At 35.6% G+C, this 20,597-nt stretch overlaps 1 protein-coding gene across 4 annotated transcripts in view; it reads left to right on the top strand.

The window, feature by feature from the left end:
* The window catches only part of LOC115209743 (dual specificity mitogen-activated protein kinase kinase 4), an 88,719-nt gene that overhangs the window by 14,245 nt on the left and 53,877 nt on the right, over window positions 1-20,597 (top strand). Inside the window, exon 1 of one of the 4 annotated variants that reach the window (XM_029778251.2) lies at window positions 9,035-9,235. The exons of the other annotated variants lie outside the window; for them this stretch is intronic. Coding sequence (XP_029634111.1) covers window positions 9,193-9,235 — 43 coding nt within the window. The 5' untranslated portion in view covers window positions 9,035-9,192. Of the gene's footprint in view, window positions 1-9,034; window positions 9,236-20,597 lie in introns of those variants that run through there. 4 annotated transcript variants of the gene reach the window in all.

Below are 20,597 nucleotides of genomic sequence, written 5' to 3'. Positions count from 1 at the left end.
GTGGGTCAAAGGAGCATGCAGCTATTATTATTATTTTTATTATTACCACTATTATTATTATTAAGGCAGTGAACTGGTAGAACTTGTTAGCATGCTGGGCAAAGTGCTTAGTGCATGTTCATCTATCTTTACATTCCGAGTTCTAATTCCACTGAGGTTGACTTTGCCTTTCATTCTTTCGGGGTCAATAAATTAAGTACCAGTGAAACACTGGGGTTGGTGTAATCAACTAGTCCCCTCCCCCAAAATTTCAGGCCCTGTGCCTTTTGTGAAAAGGATTATTATGTGTTATTGTATGAAACTACTACCAGACATTTAAACATTAAAACATATACATCATCATCATTATCATCACGCCGGCATGGGTTGGATGGTTGGACAGGAACTGGCCAGGCAGGAGCCTGCACCAGACTTCTAGAGTAAAGATTATTTGCCAATATAATGAGGCAGTCCTGGTTTAGGATGACTGTTACTGTTATTTAGCCCTAGGAAATATCGTCTCCAGCTGGCTATATGACACACTATCTGTTCAAACAAGAATTTAGCAGCACCACCTCTAGCCGAACAGTTATTCTACGCTGATGAAGGGAAATAACCCAGAAATTACAATACACAGATATTGTTTTGTGCTGAGTAGGGATGTTAAACTCCCTTGTTGGAAAATATAAGGACACAGATAGTGTGTCATATAGCCAGCTGGAGATGATGCTTCCTGAGGCTAAATAACAGTAACATTCTTTGTAAACCACGAATGCCATGTTATGTTGGCAAATAATCTTTACATTACTGAATGTATCTCAGTAAGAGATTTACCAATAAAAATTTCCTATTTTATACATATTCTTTTATTTTTTCTATTCTTTTACTTGTTTCAGTCATTTACTTGTTTCGGTCATACTGGATCACTGCCTTTAGTTGAACAAATCAACCCCAGGACTTATTCTTTGTAAACCTAGTACTTACTCTATTGGTCTCTTTTTCTGAACTACTAATTTACAGGGACATAAACACACCAACATTAATGTCAAGCAATGGTAGGGGGATAAACACAGACACACAAATACATACATACATATATATATGATGGGCTTCTTTCAGTTTCCGTCTACCAAATCCATTCACAAGGCTCTTGTCAGCCCAAGGCTATAATAGAAGACACTTGCCACAGGTGCTACACAAGGGACTGAACCCAGAACCATGTGGTTGGGAATTAAATTTTTTCCCTCAAAACCACACCAGCATCTATGATATTACATCATGTAATTAATACTAGTTTTTTACATTATTATAAACCGTATTTACCTGCCATATCAGTTACTTAGTACCACTTCACTTTGGGTAACAAACTTTTTTGTGCACATTAATGAAGTTTTTTCTTTGTGTGTGCTGGTTGCAAAAATGTGTATGTCTGTATGTGCATACACATAGCTTAGAGGGAACAGTGCTTGACTGGTACCTGTCTTATTGAACCTGGGAAGATGAAAGTCCAAGTCATCCTCAGTAGGGTTTTTGAAACCAGAACATATGGATATGTAAGTACAGCTGCACCTAACCAAGCTTTCTAAACTAATTCTGTCATCCATTGAATTCCTTATAACAAAGTTGTTGTTTTTTTCCTTTTGGATCATAAGCACAAGCCTTTAAATTTTGGAGAAGGGGTCAGTTGATTAAATTAACCTCAGTACTTGACTGGTATTCTACTTTGTTGACCATAGAAGGATGATAAGCAAAGGTAACCAAAGAGGGATTTGAACACAGGATGAAAGGACCATGACTAGATATTCGTTTCAAATTTTGGCACAAGTCTAGCAAATTCAAGAGTGGGGTAAATCAATTATGTTGACCCCAGTGCTCAACTGGTACTCATTTTATCGTCCCCAAAAGGATGAAAGGCAAAGTCAGCTTTTGCAGATTCTGAACCCAAATGAAGAGATGAACAAAATGCTGATCTGCCTTTTACCCATTATGCCAATAATTCTGCCAGTTTGCAGCCTTAATAATAATAATAACAATGGTTTCAAATTTTGGGACAAGTTCAACAAGTTTGGTGGAGGGAGTAAGTCGATTACATCAACCCCTATACTCAACTGGTACTTATTTTATCGACCCCCAAAAGGATGAAAGAAAAAGTCAACCTCAGTGGAATTTGAACTCAGAATATAATGGATGAAATACCACTAAGCATTTTGTCCAGTGCACTAATGATTCTACCAGCTTGCCACCTTAATAATAATAATGATAATGGTTTCACATTTTGGCACAAGGCCAAATTTCAGGGGAGGGGATAGAGAAACTGATTACATTGACCCCAGTGTTCAACTAGTACTTATTTTATCAACTACAAAAGTATGAAAGATAAAGTCAACCTCGGCAGAATTTGAACTCAGAATGTAAAGACAGGCAAAATGATGCTAAACATTTTGCCTCGTGTGCTGACAATTCTGCCAGCTTGATACCTTAATAATAATAACAATAATAATAATAATCCTTTTTACTGGAGGCACAAGGCCTCAAATTTTGCGGGGAGGGGACTAGTCAATTACATGTTTCACTGGTACTTAACTCATCAACCCTGAAAGGATGAAAGGTAAAGTCGACCTCCGTGGAATTTCAACTCAGAACATAATGACAGGGGAAATACTGCTAAGTATTTCGCCCAACGTGTTAACAATTCTGCCAGTTTTTCCACCTTAATAATACTGGCTTCAGATTTTGGCACACTACCAGCAATTTCAAAAGTGGAGATAAGTTGATTATCCCAACTGTTACTTTATTTTATCAACCCTGAAAAAATGAAAGGCAAAGTTGACCTACACAGAATTTGAACTTGTGAATGTGAAGATAAATAAAATGCCACTAAGCATTTTGCCTGGCATACCTACAATTTTGCCAGTTAACTGCCTTAATAATAATATCAATAATAATAGGTTGTTTTTTTTAATTTAGGCACAAGACCAACAGTTTTGAGAGGGTGGTGTTAGTCAAAACAATCAACTCCAGTATTTAATCGGTACTTCATTTCATTGAACCCCACAAATCTTGAAAGGCAAAGTTGACTGCAGTATGATTTGAACTCTAAATGTTAAGAGGCAGAATAAGTAGTCCAAGGCATTTCACCTGACTCTCTAACAATCCTGCCAACCCACTGACCTCATAATAATTATAATAAAGATTTCTAACAAAAGACCAAAAATTTTAGAGAGAAAAGCAGTTGATTAAATCAACCCAGATACTCATTCTATCAACTCCAGAAAGATGAAAAGGAAAAGTTGATTTCATTTGAATTTGAACTGAAAATTTTTGAATGACCTCTTAAGATGTTTTCCTGAAGTATTTTGTTTTCTAAACAACATATATTTTCAGCCTTTGTTTCAAATCACATCTTCACCTCATTTAGTTTCTTGTGGTTTATTTTTCTTTCATTTTTGTTTTTAGGTTCCAATTTCTACTTGTTCTTTTGGCATATTTATTAGTTTATTTGATTTTTATTCTGTTTTTTAAATTTTATTTTTGGCTTCTTCACTTATATCTGCCTTCCTCTTCTTGAGTTTCCCTTTCCTTCCCACTTAACCACACTTGAGCCAACAAGACAGCCTCTATGATGCCACTCAATGTGCTAGGAATAGCAATGAGAGAACTCAGAAATAAAACTCCAGCATGCTAGAACAGCACTTAACAGATAATGTAGTCATGGGTTCCATGCACATAGGAAAAAGATAGATTGGTCATGGCTAGAATGCCTCTGATCATAGGGTTTTTTTTTCCTTATTTCTATCGAGGTTGATGTGGGATAAAACAACAACACTCCCTACCAAAATCCACTTTGATTTTCATCCTTTCAGAGTTGCTAAATAAAGTACCAGGCAAGAGTAGTAAGTAGTGGAATTATGAAATCATCAGGTACTATTTGTTTCAGTTCATAATGTTTTGAGTTCAAATCCCACCATGACCAACTTGGGTAGTAGACTTAATATCTGTCACCAAACCCTTAGGCACCTTTAGTAGATTTCCATCCTGTTACAAACATTCAGATCATGTCTCTGGTTTAAGAATACATCCATCCTTCCCACACCAGTTTCAGAGGCCTTGAAAGGGATCATGGGCACAGCTCTTCTTCCTGATAAAGTATTAAAACTAACCCAACTATTTCTTTTACTTCTTGCTCTTCCCCTCCTTTCACATTTCTTCATTTGTTTTTCTTTTTTCTTTTCTTCTCACCACTTCTGTCATCTCCTTTTTCCTCATCCTTCTTCAAACTTCACCCCACTACATGCCAGTTTCAGTTCTTTATTGGAATTACTCCAATTCACTTCACTCCATTCCATTTGAAAGAGAAAAAATAAGAGGAACTAAAAATACATGAATATCATATAAGTTTATTCCTTTATGTGGCTAAATGAGAAATTAATAGACTAGACTAGCAAGGCCTAGAATGAAAGACATTTCTACTGACCATTATGTCTTATTTCCAAACATAATACATCAAGGGATACATTAGCCAATCTGTACTTCATTCTTTTATTTTTGAGTCAGGAAGTTTGTGATTTGAAGTTCTTACTGTATTTTTAGCAGGCTAGGCGAACACATAGAAGCTCCCTGCAATAGTATTATAAAAGGTGCTAGATGACAGAATTATTGGAGTAGCAGACAAAAAACCCTTGCAATATTTGGTTACATCCCTTTAAGCTTTTAGTTCATATCTGGTCCAAGTCAATCCTTCAAAAGTCAACCAAAGAAATACACCTAAAATTACATACTGTGGTTGTTATAATTGATTAGAGCTCTAGCATGGCCACAGACTAGTAAAACAAACCAGCAAAAGTGTAAAAGCACATAATATATCTATCACTAGATTACACCTAAAGCTTCCTGTCAGTAATATCAACAATTCAGTTCTGAATTCATCTTCATTTTCCAAAAATTTCAGCTGACTTCACTGAAGTTACCTCCCCTGCTTCATACTTTTAAAACTTAAAACCTCTTGGAGTTATTGCTTACAAATTGTTCGAAAAGAGACCCTACTGTATCATATTCCTTCTTGTAACTATGGTAATTCTCATTTAATTTACATCAATGATGATCATAAAGAAACAAAGAGGCATGACCATCTCTCAAAAGTTGGAAATTGAACATCAGCTATATTACCAGTCTCAGTGCATCTGTGAAGGTCACAGGCACTTCTTTCCTTGACTAAGCCTGGTTTTTGATTGCATCTCTTGATCTTTGACCTTTTATGCTTTCTTAATTCATTAGCTGTCAGCAATGACTGACCCTCTATTAATTTCAGCTGAGATCCATAATGCAGTGCTTCCCCTACATCTGGAATGATGATGGTGTTGCATGCTGCACACAGTGACATCTTAGCCTGCATCCAAAGAAAAGCCACTCAACTGACACAAAATCACACTCACAAACACCAACTTCTGGTGCATATGTGCTATGTCCACTTTGTGTCTTCTCTACAGCTACCACAGTGGCCTCAATTCCTTAGTGATGGCTTGTCTCCCACTTACGCATTACTCATCCCTCTACCTCTCATCATTCACATCACTAGACCCTGCTAACCACTACACTTGGTCATTTGTTCCTAGAACATCAGCTCTCTAAGATTCTCTCCTCGTACATGGTTTCCTGCAGTCATTGATAATAACAGTCTAAGCCAGGCATGGGCAACTTTTTCTAAGAAGTGGGTCGCATGAGACAAGGCTCTTCATCAGGCAGGCTAGAGCTACACTGCTAAAATAATCCAAGATAATTTTTCGTTAGGTGTACCATTTCATGGTCTGCAGTTTTCTCATGACTGATCTAAGCTGAACATTAACCAGTATCAATCTCAAGAGTCTCAGAAGGCCCACAAAGACAAAGGACACTACCTTCATTCAGAGCTAGCTCCCCTCAACACTTTCAAAGCTGATACCCTGAGAAATCACTACTACTAACAACATAAAATATTATCATGATTAAACAGAAGTTCTTAACCTGGGATGCCTACACACTCTGGGGGTATAAAATGCAGTTTCAATGGGTGAAACTAAGAGTGAAAGTATATACTTCATTAAAATTTATTAAAATCATTATTGAAAATAAAATTAATTTACTCTCAAATTTGACTATGTTCTATTTGGTATATTAAGAACATGTTCTTTCCTATGTGATTCAATTAAAGAAAAATTAATTAGTTATTTGAAAATTTTCTTTTCATCTCCAAATGTGATATTACTTTTGTAAGGGATACAAAAATTAATCAAGCACTTAGTCATGTGAAAGCATAGGAAAAGTTGGGAATCACAATTTCTGTTTAGTCTGTAGTCTTGCTAGAAATAGCAACCAAATTTCCCTCAAATCAGTGCCCCTTCCCCCAACTGACTTAAACAAAGAAGGACACATTAGATAATGTAGTCCTTAAAACAGACAGATTGGTCACAACTAAAGTGATTTCAGTCCTTGGTCTAGTCAACCCAATCCAAACCAAAATGAGGTTAACGAAAAATAACTGCCATTACTAACACTCCTTCTACTGCCTCTGCTTCTACTAACACAATCATTGCTCCTGCTATTACTACCATTACCATTACTAGTACTACCATTTCTACTACCCCTCCCCCCACAACTACCATTACTACTAAAACCACAACTCTACTGCTACACATAATAAACTATTTCCACAACTACTATCAATACTACTACTACAATAATAATAATAATAACAACCGTTATAATAGTTTTTACTTAGAGTAATGTACCATCGTTAGTATTACTACAGTCGTTAGCGTGAGATGGAGATGCCTAAAATGATAAAGGGCTACGACAGACGAGACTCAATGCTGGTTTTGGTGGTGGTGGTGGTCAATATTTGATGGTATTACAGCTGATGATAATGATGATGATGATGATTGTGTTTGTGACAATATCGTTGGTGTTATGTGCGTGAGGGGTGGTGCGGGGACATGCTGATGATGGTGTTAATGTTGATAGCGAGAAAAAGAGGGTAGTATTCGTGACAGTTGGCAGCGAAGTATACGATTATGGCGATAAATTTTGTAATAGCAGTTTAACCGCAGGTCAGTCGTTAATTCCAGCAGATCTATCTAGATCCACAAACCAAAAGTATTCCAGCCGTGCCCATACATACCACTGTTTATTTTACAGACATAGTGGATCTAAAACTAATATCATCTAACTCTGGCGTTCCAGTAAGACAGTATGCCGCAATTCGAGGGATATTTTGCTGCTATTTCTAACAGGCCAACTGACTACGTAAGTCGAACCGCGTTAACATGCAATAGCGGTGGTGACGGAAGTAGTCATATCTAAGCCATATATATATATATATAAGTAGCGACGATTTTCTTGAAGTGACAGCAGAACAACCGTTACACAACCTGCTCTCTTCGCATTTTTTCTACTTCCTCTCCGTTCTTTCTTCCACGTTTTCTCATTTTCGTTGATTTCCTTTACTTTTCATATTACCCCCCCTCTCTCTCTCTCTTTTCTTTTACTTTTTGTTACGGTTATTACTCCATATACTGTGCGGCTCGAGTAACGTTGATCACGTAACTCGCGATACTCAGAGTTATACTTGAGATGATGGGATCTCGTGTTTCTCAACCGCCTTTAATTTTGCTCAGATTGCTTTCAATTTTGGTGTATCGATGCAACTCTGAATTTTGATTACGATCAACCAACCACTGAAATATACACACACACGCGCAAAAAACACACACGTGTGTGCGCGCGCGTATGGTGTACATATATATATATATATATAATATATATATATATAGATATATATATATATATATATATATATATATATTATATATATATATATATATATATATTTATATGTGTATATAAATATTATATATGTATACATATGTGTGTCTTTCACACTTAGAGAATACATTTGTGCTGCAAATTATTTTCCTGTACACTCTCTCTAAATAATTAGTGTGTGTGTGTGAGTGTGTGTGTAGTGAAAGTGAAATTGATATATAAATAAATTTAAAGACACGGGAGAATAGAAAAAGCATATGTTTGTGATTGTGTCGCAATCTCTCGATTTCTATGTATGTATGTAGAGCGAGAGAGTGTATGACAGAAAAGGGATTATTAAATACATACACGTGCACTATCTCGCTCTCTCTCTCGCCTTACCCTTTTTTCTCCTCTGTTGCTTCTTTTTATGCTCTTTAGCTCTTTCTACTGTTCTTCATACATACGTTCATACACACACACACAAACTCAGATACAGGTATATGTGTTAGCTACTGTAAAGAAATTTTTCACCTCTCTTTCTCTCTCTCTCTCTCTATATATATATATATTATATATATACACACTCTCTCTCTCTCTATATATATATATAAATGTGTGTGTGAGTATTATATATCTATATCTATCTATCTATCTATCTATCTTCTATATATATATATGTGTGTGTGTGTGTGTGTATGTATATAAATTATATATATATATATATATATATAATATATATATATATATATATATATATATATATATATATATATGTATATATGTGTGTGTGGTGTGTGTAGAGAGAGAGAGAGAGGGTAGTATAGAGAATTGAAAATAGAGGAATTTTGAAACACATTGTCACATCTCTCTAAGTCTCGCTCTATATTTTCTTGCTTTTCCTTCTCACTTTCTCAATTGTTCCTTTTTCTCTTTTTCGTATTCTCTCTATCTTTTTTCTCTCCTCCTCTTTCTCTCTCTAACTATCTGTCTTTCTCCTGCCTCCGTAATTCATACTATCACACCGACCACTAGTACTACCATTACTGCTCGCCTCCAACCTTCACGAACAACATCATCAGCACCAACACTACTATCATTATCATAAATACTACCTCCATAATTAACACTACCGCCGCCACCATCATAAGAATCTACTAATACCCACCGCCACCATCATCACTCCTATCACTATACTACACTCTCCTGCCACCTCTCTTATCACTGCTCTACACACCGCCACCGCCACCACCACCACCACCATCACCATAGCTTTCACTACACTACTACTCGTTGCTACCACCACACACCCTCACTATTGCAATTGACAGTGTTAACACCTCCACCATCATCTCTCTTTACACAACAACACCAACAAAAGCAGAAGGGGAAAGAAAGAGGAGAAGTAAGAGGTGGGTGAGAGAAAACACTTGCAAAATGGCCGATCCAGACAAGTTAAGTAGAACAGACAACAAACAAGGTAGCTATATAGATATATACATATATACATAAATGAAGAAAAAGAGGTGTATAGCGATAGATATGTTTACTTATATATATACATACATATACATATATATATACGTTTATAACTGAGTTTCTAAATATTACAGCTGTAGTCGTAACATTTTCACTACAATTTTAATATGATCCTTGATTTTGTTAAAGCTCTCATCATAACTAAAACGTTTAAATTGTTTATCTTGATAATTCTTGAGACAGTCCAGTATGTTTCCTGGAAGGTTGGGTGTTGCTTTTCGAATTGTCTTAGTCTTTTCTTTGGGCTATTTTCTTTATAATTTCTTCCAACAAGACCAACATTAACCAATTTTGGTCCTGTCTGTCTTTCATTCTTTCCCATTTAAAAAAAAAAAAACTTCGAATTCATTCTGGTTTGATCTTCAAGTTTTTTTTTATATCTTATTTATTGAGCTGGTGCTTCTTGAGAAATTGGGGTGGACATACATGAATGTGTGTTAGTTTTAAAAAAGGTTTATAATCTCACCATCTTCCATACACTCTATATAAAGTGTAATTACACATGTTAACATGGGTGGGGTGATATTACAAAAAAAAAAACAAAACATTTAGTCGTAGGAAGAATCAATATTAAAAGTGAGTTGAACAAGCCGTTAGGCGAAACTTGAAGTCCCGGTCAAAATCAATGTAGTAATACTTATATGGTTGTGTAATCTTCCTTTTAAAAATCAAAACTGAAGTCTTTATTGTTATGTAAAATATACCTGTCGGAATGAACATATATGTATGTGTGTGTATACAAATATATATACACACACACAATATTGTGGTCAACTCATAATACACAAACGTATGTAATAAATTTGTATGTGAGTGTGTAATACTTTTCATTCTGTGTTAATGGTTTCAAAACACATTCACCGTTCAGTTTGTGTATTTCAAATTACATATTGTACTTCGTTTTATATAGAACTTATGTATTGTTTCTACAGGCATTGCTGCTTCGATCGTGTTTTAGAATTTAATTTTAGATGTTGAATAGCCGAAATCGAGCTCTTACTTTCATCCACTCTTTAACTTCAACTTAGAATTGTCAAATTAGCAATGCCTTAAACAGGGAGAGAGAAAAGCCTTGGTAGATCTACTCATATATACTCATATTTATATTGTGTATATATTTTATTGTATTCCTTCGATCATCTGGTGTCTCTTCATTTTTCAAAATAGTTTTACTATAAAAAATTTGATTACAATCTGATTCCGTTACAATTTTCTTCATTTACCCTTGTAATGGAAGGTGTGTGTATACGTATATGTATGTTTATATGTACATTTAAGTGTCTATATATGTATTTATCTGTATGTGTGTAATATACACACATGCATACCGACGTACAAATATATTCACCACTATAATTTGTGAAGACAATCTTTTTAATCCATTTCACAAAACGTTGTTATTCTAAGATTAATTATAATTTCAATTATCTCTGAAAGTTCTAATTAGTAATGCCATGCAATTAACCATGTTCTTAAATGAACTACTACCGGCTATTATTTATTTGTGTGTGTGTGATTTCTTTTATTTTTCTCTATTTCATTTGTACCCGTTTTCACATTTTCTTCTCTTTTCTTAAATCATGATGGCCAGATTTTCTACAGCATGAGTAATGATTCATAACAATATTGACGTCCTCATTAAACGGACTTGTCCCCTACTTTCGTTCTTCCTGCCATCAACAGGATGTAATTATTGAAAACGAATATAGTTTGTTTTCTTTTCCTAATTACATGCCATTCTAGCATTATAATAAGTCTTCTTCAGTATTCTGTAAGTGCATGTGTAAAAATTCTTTATATACAATTATGTTTATGTATGTTTACATATACACACCCACATGTATAAATGAACTCTGTGTGTGTATATACATACATATATATATATATATACATATATATATATATATATATATATTATATATATATATATATAATATATATATATATATTTACACAGTTCATTTATACATGTGTATATAACTGTATACATATACTTATGGAAAAATACTCGTGTATGTAATGTATTTATACAGATGTATGTTCATATATTTGTATATGTGAATGTAGATTTGGATGTTCACACATTTATCGGCACCACCTCTTGAGGCCGTTTAACCCAATATGTCTAGGACCTAATTTTTGCGGGATATTTTTTCATTTTATTCTTGGAATTCAGATATCTAACTTAGAGACATAGAAACAAGAAGACGGCAATAGTTTCACAGAGCTGAAAAGATTGAGACCGTGTGAGAAATTTCTTCATAAAATACCACATTTTTTTTTTTTAAATCCTAACTTAAATAATCGGAAGAATTGTTTGGCTTGCTTTTTGAATATTACACTTTGATTTCATTGTATCTGCTTTTTCAGAAAATTCTGGATATTGAATAATAGGTCCCACACATGTTTAGTACCTATGGGGTATATATTGAAGTGTGTTAGCTATGCAGTTGGATAATAAAGGGTGGTTTTCTAACTGAAACATTATAAACAAATAAGTCTAGTAATAATGAGTTTTAGCATTGGCACATACAAAATAGGGAAGGGTCTCTTAGTTGAAATCATTAATTTCCTCAATGATACAAAATTAAGAAATCGGTGCTTGTTTGTCTAAAACCAGTAAAATAATGTTGGATTATGATTGTAATTTTCGAGTAATTTTTCTTCTTTTTTTTATATAAATTGTTTTTGATCATGCGTTTTTCTCCACCCACACGATATATTTTATGATATAATTACTTTTACTTTCACTGAAGATTGCCTTGTTATTTTATTAAAGCTGAGTTTCATACACTACTGTCAATATACTGTCATATCGCTATCGCTACAATTTCATTTTCGTCTGCTCTGCAATCTGAGTTCAAATTCCGCTGATGCAGACTTATCATTTAAACCCTGCTGTGTCGACCCTATCATTTTCTCGTCTAGGATCGATAAAATGAATACCAGATGTTTATACACACACACACACGTGTAAGATACATGCACTGGTGTTGATTCAAACTAGCGAGGGGACCACTAAAATTGCATCCAACCCTCTAAAAAAAGCAGGAAGAATACATTAGTTGGCGAAAGTAAAGAATATGTACACCCGGTGTTTAGAGTTAAGGTTACACCGAAAACGGGTGGTGTGCGTATTTTTTTACCTCTGCCACATTAGTTTGTGTTTTAATGTTTTTGATCTGCTTCATCGAAGCAAACCCGGAGCTAACAACACCTGGTGTCGATCGTCGCTTAATATTTGTAGTATTGCGCCAATGTAGCTGTTTATCACTTGTATATATTTTTTGAGAAATTTGTCGTTTCTGGAAAGCTATTGAAGTTAATATTTTAATGGAATAGCGATAGATGAAAGATTGATATAATCACTATTATTTCCGCTGTTACACATCACAGATTTTGTGTGTGTAGTCTCAGGTACTTTCATATATCAGGTGGACATTATTACTTTATGCCTCAAGGTCGCAAAAGCAACAACTCGTTTACAATACAAACTCATTTTATATTCTGACTTGTTGCTGTTGTTATTTAAGGGTGTGTAGCCCTTTCGTTTGGTGCTGTGCCATTGTAAGGAAATTACAGGACAGCAGATGGTGTCTAACGCCCTCGCATGTGATCTAGTGGCATTTGAGAAAGGCTTACTGTCATCTTTCTCTCTCCTCTCTAAATTTGAATTCTTATGTATTGTAAACGACAGTTTATGCCTTAATTACTAACAAACTGTTAGCATATGGTTGTTCAGATTTCACGAGGGGTTTGTCTTTTCTCTTTATCCATTAAACAGTTAACAAATATATTCTAGGGCCGTTCCAAGTGATTGTGTATTTGTGAACTTATGTCAATATAAGAAATTAATTAGGGCTGTAAAAGATCTTGAAATCTTCTCTGGAGTCGACAATGCCTTTTATCGTTCCAAGGTCGATGTAATAAGTATCAGTATTATACAATATTTAATCGATTTTTTTTCTTTCTTCTGACTTGAAAAAACAATGGCTTTGCTTTATTAGTTTTAATAAGACAACGTATTCTAAGACCGAAAAGAAAAGTTACTTTTCGCCGTGCCTAAAGACAGAATAGTTTTGCTCGATCTAACCTAGATCTAAAGAATAATTTGAAAGAGGAAATATTTCGTCTTGTATTAACCTTGTTGATAATTCCAAGTATTACCGACCATAGGTGTGCCTCCGTTCTTTTCTACTTTACTTTGTTATCTTTAAAACTTGAAGTTGAAATTCGACAATTTTCTCAAGAATTCGTAAAATGAGAACAGTATGTGTGCCCTGAGAAAAGACCTTTCCGATTTGAGCCCTTCTTCATCAGAACTCTCTTCCCACAGCACACGAGAATATTTTCAGTTATAAAATTTTATCAACGGTTACATCAGGTTCTAGCTTGTGTTTTGTTCTCTTGCGAAGTGTGGTTTATTGATAGGCTACATAAAGAAATATTAATGATTTAAGAGCCCGCCTTAGAGAAGTCAACTTTTTATTTCCTCTCTATCACAAAACTTGGCTTTCTTCATTTTACTATATTGGCTTTTGCTGACACAGTGACACTAATGCTAGTTGTTGAGGTTAATGTTTAACCCTCAGCTCAACCTTGATCATATGTTCAAAAGTTTTCAGCCATGACCATCCCCCCCCCTGTGTTTGGAGCCGATTTCCTCATTATACGTGTCCTTTTCTAAGATTGTCGGGTGTGATTTGACAGTAATTCGGCTACTATTTCTAGCAAGCTCTACGATAATGTAAAGGTTCCCTAATTCGTGTTTACTTTCATGTTTTGCGGGGGTTTTTTTCAATTCTTTCATCGTCCTTGCTAAGAAAACTAAGTTGTCAAAATTCCGAGTCAGCCCTGATTGATATAATCAAAGGCATTCTTGTTATGACCAACCTGTCTTTTTTTTTTTTTGGGTATAGTGTATCTAAGACTACATTAGCCAATGTGTCCTTCCCATTTCTTAAGATGGCAAGGATAAATTTGAGCAAGATTTATTTCTGTCATTTCTAGCAGGCAAAATGATCGCATGAAGACTTCTTCAGGAGTCATGTAGCCTGCTCAATTCCGTGTGTATGGGAGTGGATGAGCAGCTTGTCATTTCGGTGGAGCTAGATGCGTCGCTTAATAGGATCAGTACCTCATTGTTCTTGTTACAAATCATGCCGGAACCAACTCAAGCCTTTCTTTCATCAATTCGATGTCCTTAAAATAAGTATCAGTGTATAGCTGAAGGGATTTAACTTTACGTATTTCTCCACATGGTTAATTATTATCTTTTTATCTCCTAGTCAAGAAAACTTGGCTGTTGGTATTATTATGTCACAAATTCTTCTTGTGAAAAACATAATCACTTCTTGTTTATTCCTTTCTATACGTGGCTTTGTGACAAAGGCATTTCACAATCGTAAGGTCGTCAGTTTGGTTGCCAGCGGCACGTCGTGTCTTTGAGCAAGAAACTTTATTTCACGTTGCTCCAGTCCACTCAGCTAGCTAAAATGGGAACTATCTGTATTTTGAAGTGCCAGCCCGGTCAGATTCCGTCACGCTGAATCTCCCTGAGAACTACATTAAGGGTATGTGTATCTGTTGAGTGCTCAGCCACTTACACTCCTACTTCTGCTGGTAATAAAGGGCCTCTCGCACAGAGTCAAAGGTACACTGTATGATGCATGTGTGTGAACAGCCATGCTATACGGCAGTGAAACATGGGCTGTGACTGCTGAAAGACATGCGTAGGCTTGAAAGAAATGAAGCTAGTATGCTCCACTGGATGTGTAATGCCAGTGTGCATACGACAGTGTAAGAACCCTGAGAGAAAAGTTGGACATAAGATGCATCAGATGTGGTGTACAAGATAGACCACTGCGTTGCATGGTCATGTGTTGCATATGAATGAGGACAGCTGTGTGAAGAAGTATCACACCCTAACAGTGGAAGAGGTAGACCCAGGAAGACATAGGATGAGATGGTGAAGCACAACCATCGAACGTTGGGCCCCACAGAAGCAATGACAAGAAACCGAGACCTTTGGGGAGATGTTGTGATTAAGAAGACCTCGCAAGTCAAGTGAGATCATAGCCATGGCTGATGCCAATGTTGCATAGCCTGCCCATTTAAAAGTACCCTTCAATCGTCGGACAATATGCTGTGCTTGAGAAGACCTGCTGAGTCAAGTAAAATCATAGTCATGCCCGATACCAGTGCCACCTGACTGGTTCCCACACCAGTGGCATGTAAAAAGAACTATTTGAGCATAGTTGATGCCAGTGCTGGCTGACTGGCCCATGTGCTGGTGGCACATATAAAGCACCCACTACACTCAGAGAGGTTGGCGTTAGGAAGGGCATCCAGCTGTAGAAACCTTGCTGGATCAGATTGGAGCCTGGTGCAGTCTCCTGGCTTACCAGTCCTCAATCAAACTATCCAACCTATGCTAGCATGGAAAGCAGACATTAAATGATGATGATGATAGATGCATATATATTATATATATATATATATATATATATATATACACACACACACATACATATGTATATACATATATATATATATAAATGTATATGTATTACATAAATATACGTACAATCCTAGCTACCCACATGAGTAACACATACATATGGTGGGCTTCTTTCAGTTTCCATCTACCAAAGATAAGAGAATGAAGCTGAATGTACAAAAGACAAACAGAATAACTAAGTAAAGATGCTGTTATAGCAAGAGTGTAGAAACACTATTGGATAATTTAGAAAATTTTCATTAAGCATTTTGAGATAAATACAAAAAATAAACCGAACGACTACAGCTCATGTTGAATGATTTAGAAAGTATGAGTATTATAAAGTGAAACAAATTCAACAGCCTCAAACACTAAAGTGTTACTCACAAAAAAAGTATAGGCGCAGGAGTGGCTGTGTGGTAAGTAGGTTGCTTACCAACCACATGGTTCCAGGTTCAGTCCCACTGCGTGTCACCTTGGGTAATTGTCTTCTACTAGATCCTCGGGCTGACCAAAGCCTTCTGAGTGGATTTGGTAGACAGAAACTGAAAGAAGCCTGTCATATATATATATATATATATATATATAGTGCAGCCTTCCAGTGTGCCAGCCCAGTCAAACTGTCCAACAGACGTTAAATGATGATGATATGTATGTTTGTGTGTCTGTGTTGGCCCCCTTACCTTCACTTGACAACCGATGTTGGTGTGTTTACATCCCCACAACTTAGCAGTTCTGCAAAAGGGACAATAGAATAAGTACTAGGCTTACAAAGAATAAGTCCTGGGATTGATTTGTTCGACTAAAGGTGCTGCTCCAGCATGGCTGCAATCAAATGACAGAAACAAATAAAAAAATATATATATGTATATACAAAAAGACATGCAGCATATTATATGTATTGATAATATTCACTTTCTGAAACTGTTACAAGGCCAAATTTACAGAGAAGGTTATAGTTCATTGTATTAACCTCAATACTAGATTGATGCATATTTATCAACACACCCGCCACCCCACCCCCGGAAGGATGAAGGCAAAGTTGACCCTGACAGAATTTGTATTCAAAACATAAATAGGCGTTACTAAGTATCGCGAGAAATTTTCTCTTACACTCTACCGAATCTGACAATGGTTACATTATTATCGACTTAATTGACTATTCCCACCCGCCACAATTTGTCACCCTCTGCCAGCATTAAAAACCATTACTGTTATCTCACTACAGCCAGTTTATAATCCTGCTAACGACACATACACGCATGCTCTCTTAATAGATTTAATTATTCTAACCTTCGTCCTTATTTCACCAATAACCTTTCATAAGCAGATGTAGATCCGCTTTGGTTTTTCTTTGTTCAATTTTACTGAAACACTAATTATATACTAACATGTTCACATACATTTGATATTTTAACAGATCCTGTGAATGTATATAACAATCCATGTATGTGTGTGTGACTTGTGATAATATATTGTATTTGTTCGCTTAATGTCTTCCAGTTTAATGAAAATTTTCCTGCCAGATTAATTTCTGTTCTGTTCCTTCATAACTGGTAATGTTTAACCCTAGCACAATTCCTAAGCAAACCTATGATCAAAGCATTCCGGCTATGACCATTCTTTCCTATTTCCAAACCATATATCCTTCATTTTCTTTTAAAGAGTAAAGTATTAGACTGGCAGATATTTCACTACTGTTTTTAAGAATTTGAGTAACCATGTACAAACTCCCACTTTGTCTTGTACTCGAAAAAAGTAGATGTTACTAATAGTTTTCCATGTATGTAGATGTAAGGGTTTGTTTGAATATACATAAATCAAATTGTAAATAAGGCAAAAGAAATGAAGAGAAACACTATCTTAGAAGCTTCAAAAGATCACAGAAACTGAAAAGGTAACAAGTGTCATAAGCAACACCCTAACCACTAAGTCATGCACATACATACTTACATACATATATCACCATCATCATTTTAATGTCCATTTTCCATACTTGCATGGGTTTGACCTGAGCTGATAAGCTGGAGAGCTGCACCAGTCTCCAGTCATCTATTTCAGCTTGGTTTCTATAGCTGAATACTCTTTATAATACCAACCACTTTACAGAGTTTATTGAGTGTCTTTTACATGTCACTGGTACAGGTGCCCTTTTACATGTTACCAGCACAGGTGCCTCTCTCTCTCTCTTTCTATAGTAATATATATACTCTTTACTCTTTTACTTGTTTCAGTCATTTGACTGCGGCCATGCTGGAGCACCGCCTTTAGTCGAGCAACTCGACCCCGGGACTTATTCTTTGTAAGCCCAGTACTTATTCTATCAGTCTCTTTTACCGAACTGCTAAGTGACGGGGACATAAACATACCAGCATCGGTTGTCAAGCAATCCTAGGGCGACAAACACAGACACACAAACATACACGCACACATATATATATATATATATATATATACATATATACGACAGGCTTCTTTCAGTTTCCGTCTACCAAATCCACTCACAAGGCTTTGGTCGGCCCGAGGCTATAGTAGAAGACACTTGCCCAAGGTGCCACACAGTGGGACTGAACCCGGAATCATGTGGTTAGTAAGCAAGCCACTTACCACACGGCCACTCCTGCGCCTATATATATTTATATATATATCATTCATCATCATCTTTTAATGTCCAGGTTCCTTGTTGGCATTGGATGAACAGTTTGAAAGGCCACGATGAGTCCAAGGACTGCATTGAGCTCCAGTATCTACTTTTTCCTTTCTGAATGCCAAACTGGAATTTCACATTGCTGTAAATTTGTCATTCACATGACATAGCAACTGTGTGAGGAACACATGCACAATCACTCACATATGTCGTAACAAGTTTATTCTATACAATGCTCAAGTGCCTATAACTCATCAGGAAAGGGTAAAACGGGTGACAAAACAGTAGTAAGGCAAGAAAGAACATAATATCAATAACCAAAACTACATGCAGAGTACATATGATAAAGCATGGCAAAATTCATAGTGAAAGAGCCATAGAGATGGAAATATATGTAATCATGTCAGGAATCGTGTGTTGACAGATTGCAGAAAGCATGGAATTTCAGAAGGATAGTGTCCTGATAGTTGACGACTGACATGCGTAATTTATTCCATGCTTCAACATATATATATAAAACTGCTAACTAAATGGTTGATCATAGAATTATTTTGTATATTTTAAGCACCAGAAGATACAATGTTAATTTTTATTCTTATTCTGTTTCCTCTCTCCACCCATATTTAATTAAAAATAATAAAGTCTATAATCTTTTAGTTTGGGAGTGGCAGTGTTCAATGATTATATTGATTTCAAATCTTGGCATAAGGCCAACAATTTCAGGGGAGGGGTTAAGTCAATTACATCAACCCCAGTACTCAACTGGTACTTATTTAATCAACTCTGAAAGGATGAGAGGCAAAGTTGACCTCAATGGAATTTGAACTCAGTACATGAAGACTGACAAAATGTCACTAAGCATTTTGCCTGGCATGCTAATGATTCTGCTGGCTTGCCACCTTGTTCAGTGAATATATTGACATAAAATTTTTGTACACTTGTTACATACGTTTTAAACTCAAAATAGAGATCAGCTGTTGATGATGGACTTTTTCAGACCCTCTTTACATTTTCCTTTTTCTTTTTTTACCCTAGTTTAGTTTTGACTTGTGATTAAAATTCATCATTGCTGTAAAGCACAAGCAAAATACCCAGCCTTTATTCATGTTAGATTTATCAACTGGAAAAGTTCAGATATTTTTTTTCTTGTCATTCAAATGGGATGGGTGTTTCTGATTACAACAATTCTGTCTTCTCAATTATATCACTCATTTCACTTCTTGTTGGGAGGGTGTTCTCTAATTCATGCATGCTTGTGTATGGACCACTCCTTGAATTTCAGGTTTGTAAAAAACTAGCAGTGATGGATTGCACTTTCTTTGCTTCATTAATTTCTTGTTCAGTTTGTTTTTCCTGTTCTATACACTAGGTCAATAATTCTGCATCATTAATTTGTGGATCCAATTGTGAGAGAGCTAAGAGATGTTAATGATGATTTTGAAAAAAAAAACCATGCCATCTCTAATATTTTTACCTTAAATTTCTTGTTTGTGAATTTTGCTACAATTACAAGATGATTGATTTTTGTCAGATCCTTTTTGGCATTATCATCGTTAGTGGACAGTATTTAAGCAAGTTTATGTATCACTCAAGAATTTTTTCCATTTATATTATCTATAAAACTGTATTCCTTTCCACAATACATCTTTAAACCACCTCATACACATCAATCAAAGTCCTTCCATCACCAGCTGTTCTTGTAACTCATCAGCATGTACATGTTTGAATGCAGCACTAATCTTTCAGTGTTTCAGAATTTCCATGTAATAAATCAGCATAATTTTCCCCACGCTGTGTAGTTCTAAATTACCACAAAGCTTCTATGAATTCTTTCCTCTATACTTAAAGTCCATTGGGAGAAAGAAAAAGAAAAACACAATCCAGTGCAGTATCTTCCTTGCCAAAATAAACTCATTCTTTAACATTCAAATTATCTTTTAGTAAAAATATTTTTGGGCAATATATGTGGTTAGGAAAAAATAGAAATAAACAAATTGCCAAAATTTTCACATTTTGACCAAAAATCTGCTATTACGGATTCCAAACATTGATCATTTACAAATTTATTCCTCCTGCAGTAATACAAAAATGCCATCAGTTCAATGAGATTCCATTTTGGATGTTTTGAAGTGGGTTTATAACAGTACTTAACCACCT

The sequence above is a fragment of the Octopus sinensis genome, linkage group LG3 (genome assembly GCF_006345805.1).
Source record: "Octopus sinensis linkage group LG3, ASM634580v1, whole genome shotgun sequence".
Taxonomy (NCBI): Eukaryota; Metazoa; Mollusca; class Cephalopoda; order Octopoda; family Octopodidae; genus Octopus; species Octopus sinensis.
Note: the sequence above shows the minus strand (reverse complement) of the source record. Positions and strands in the feature narration are given on the sequence as shown.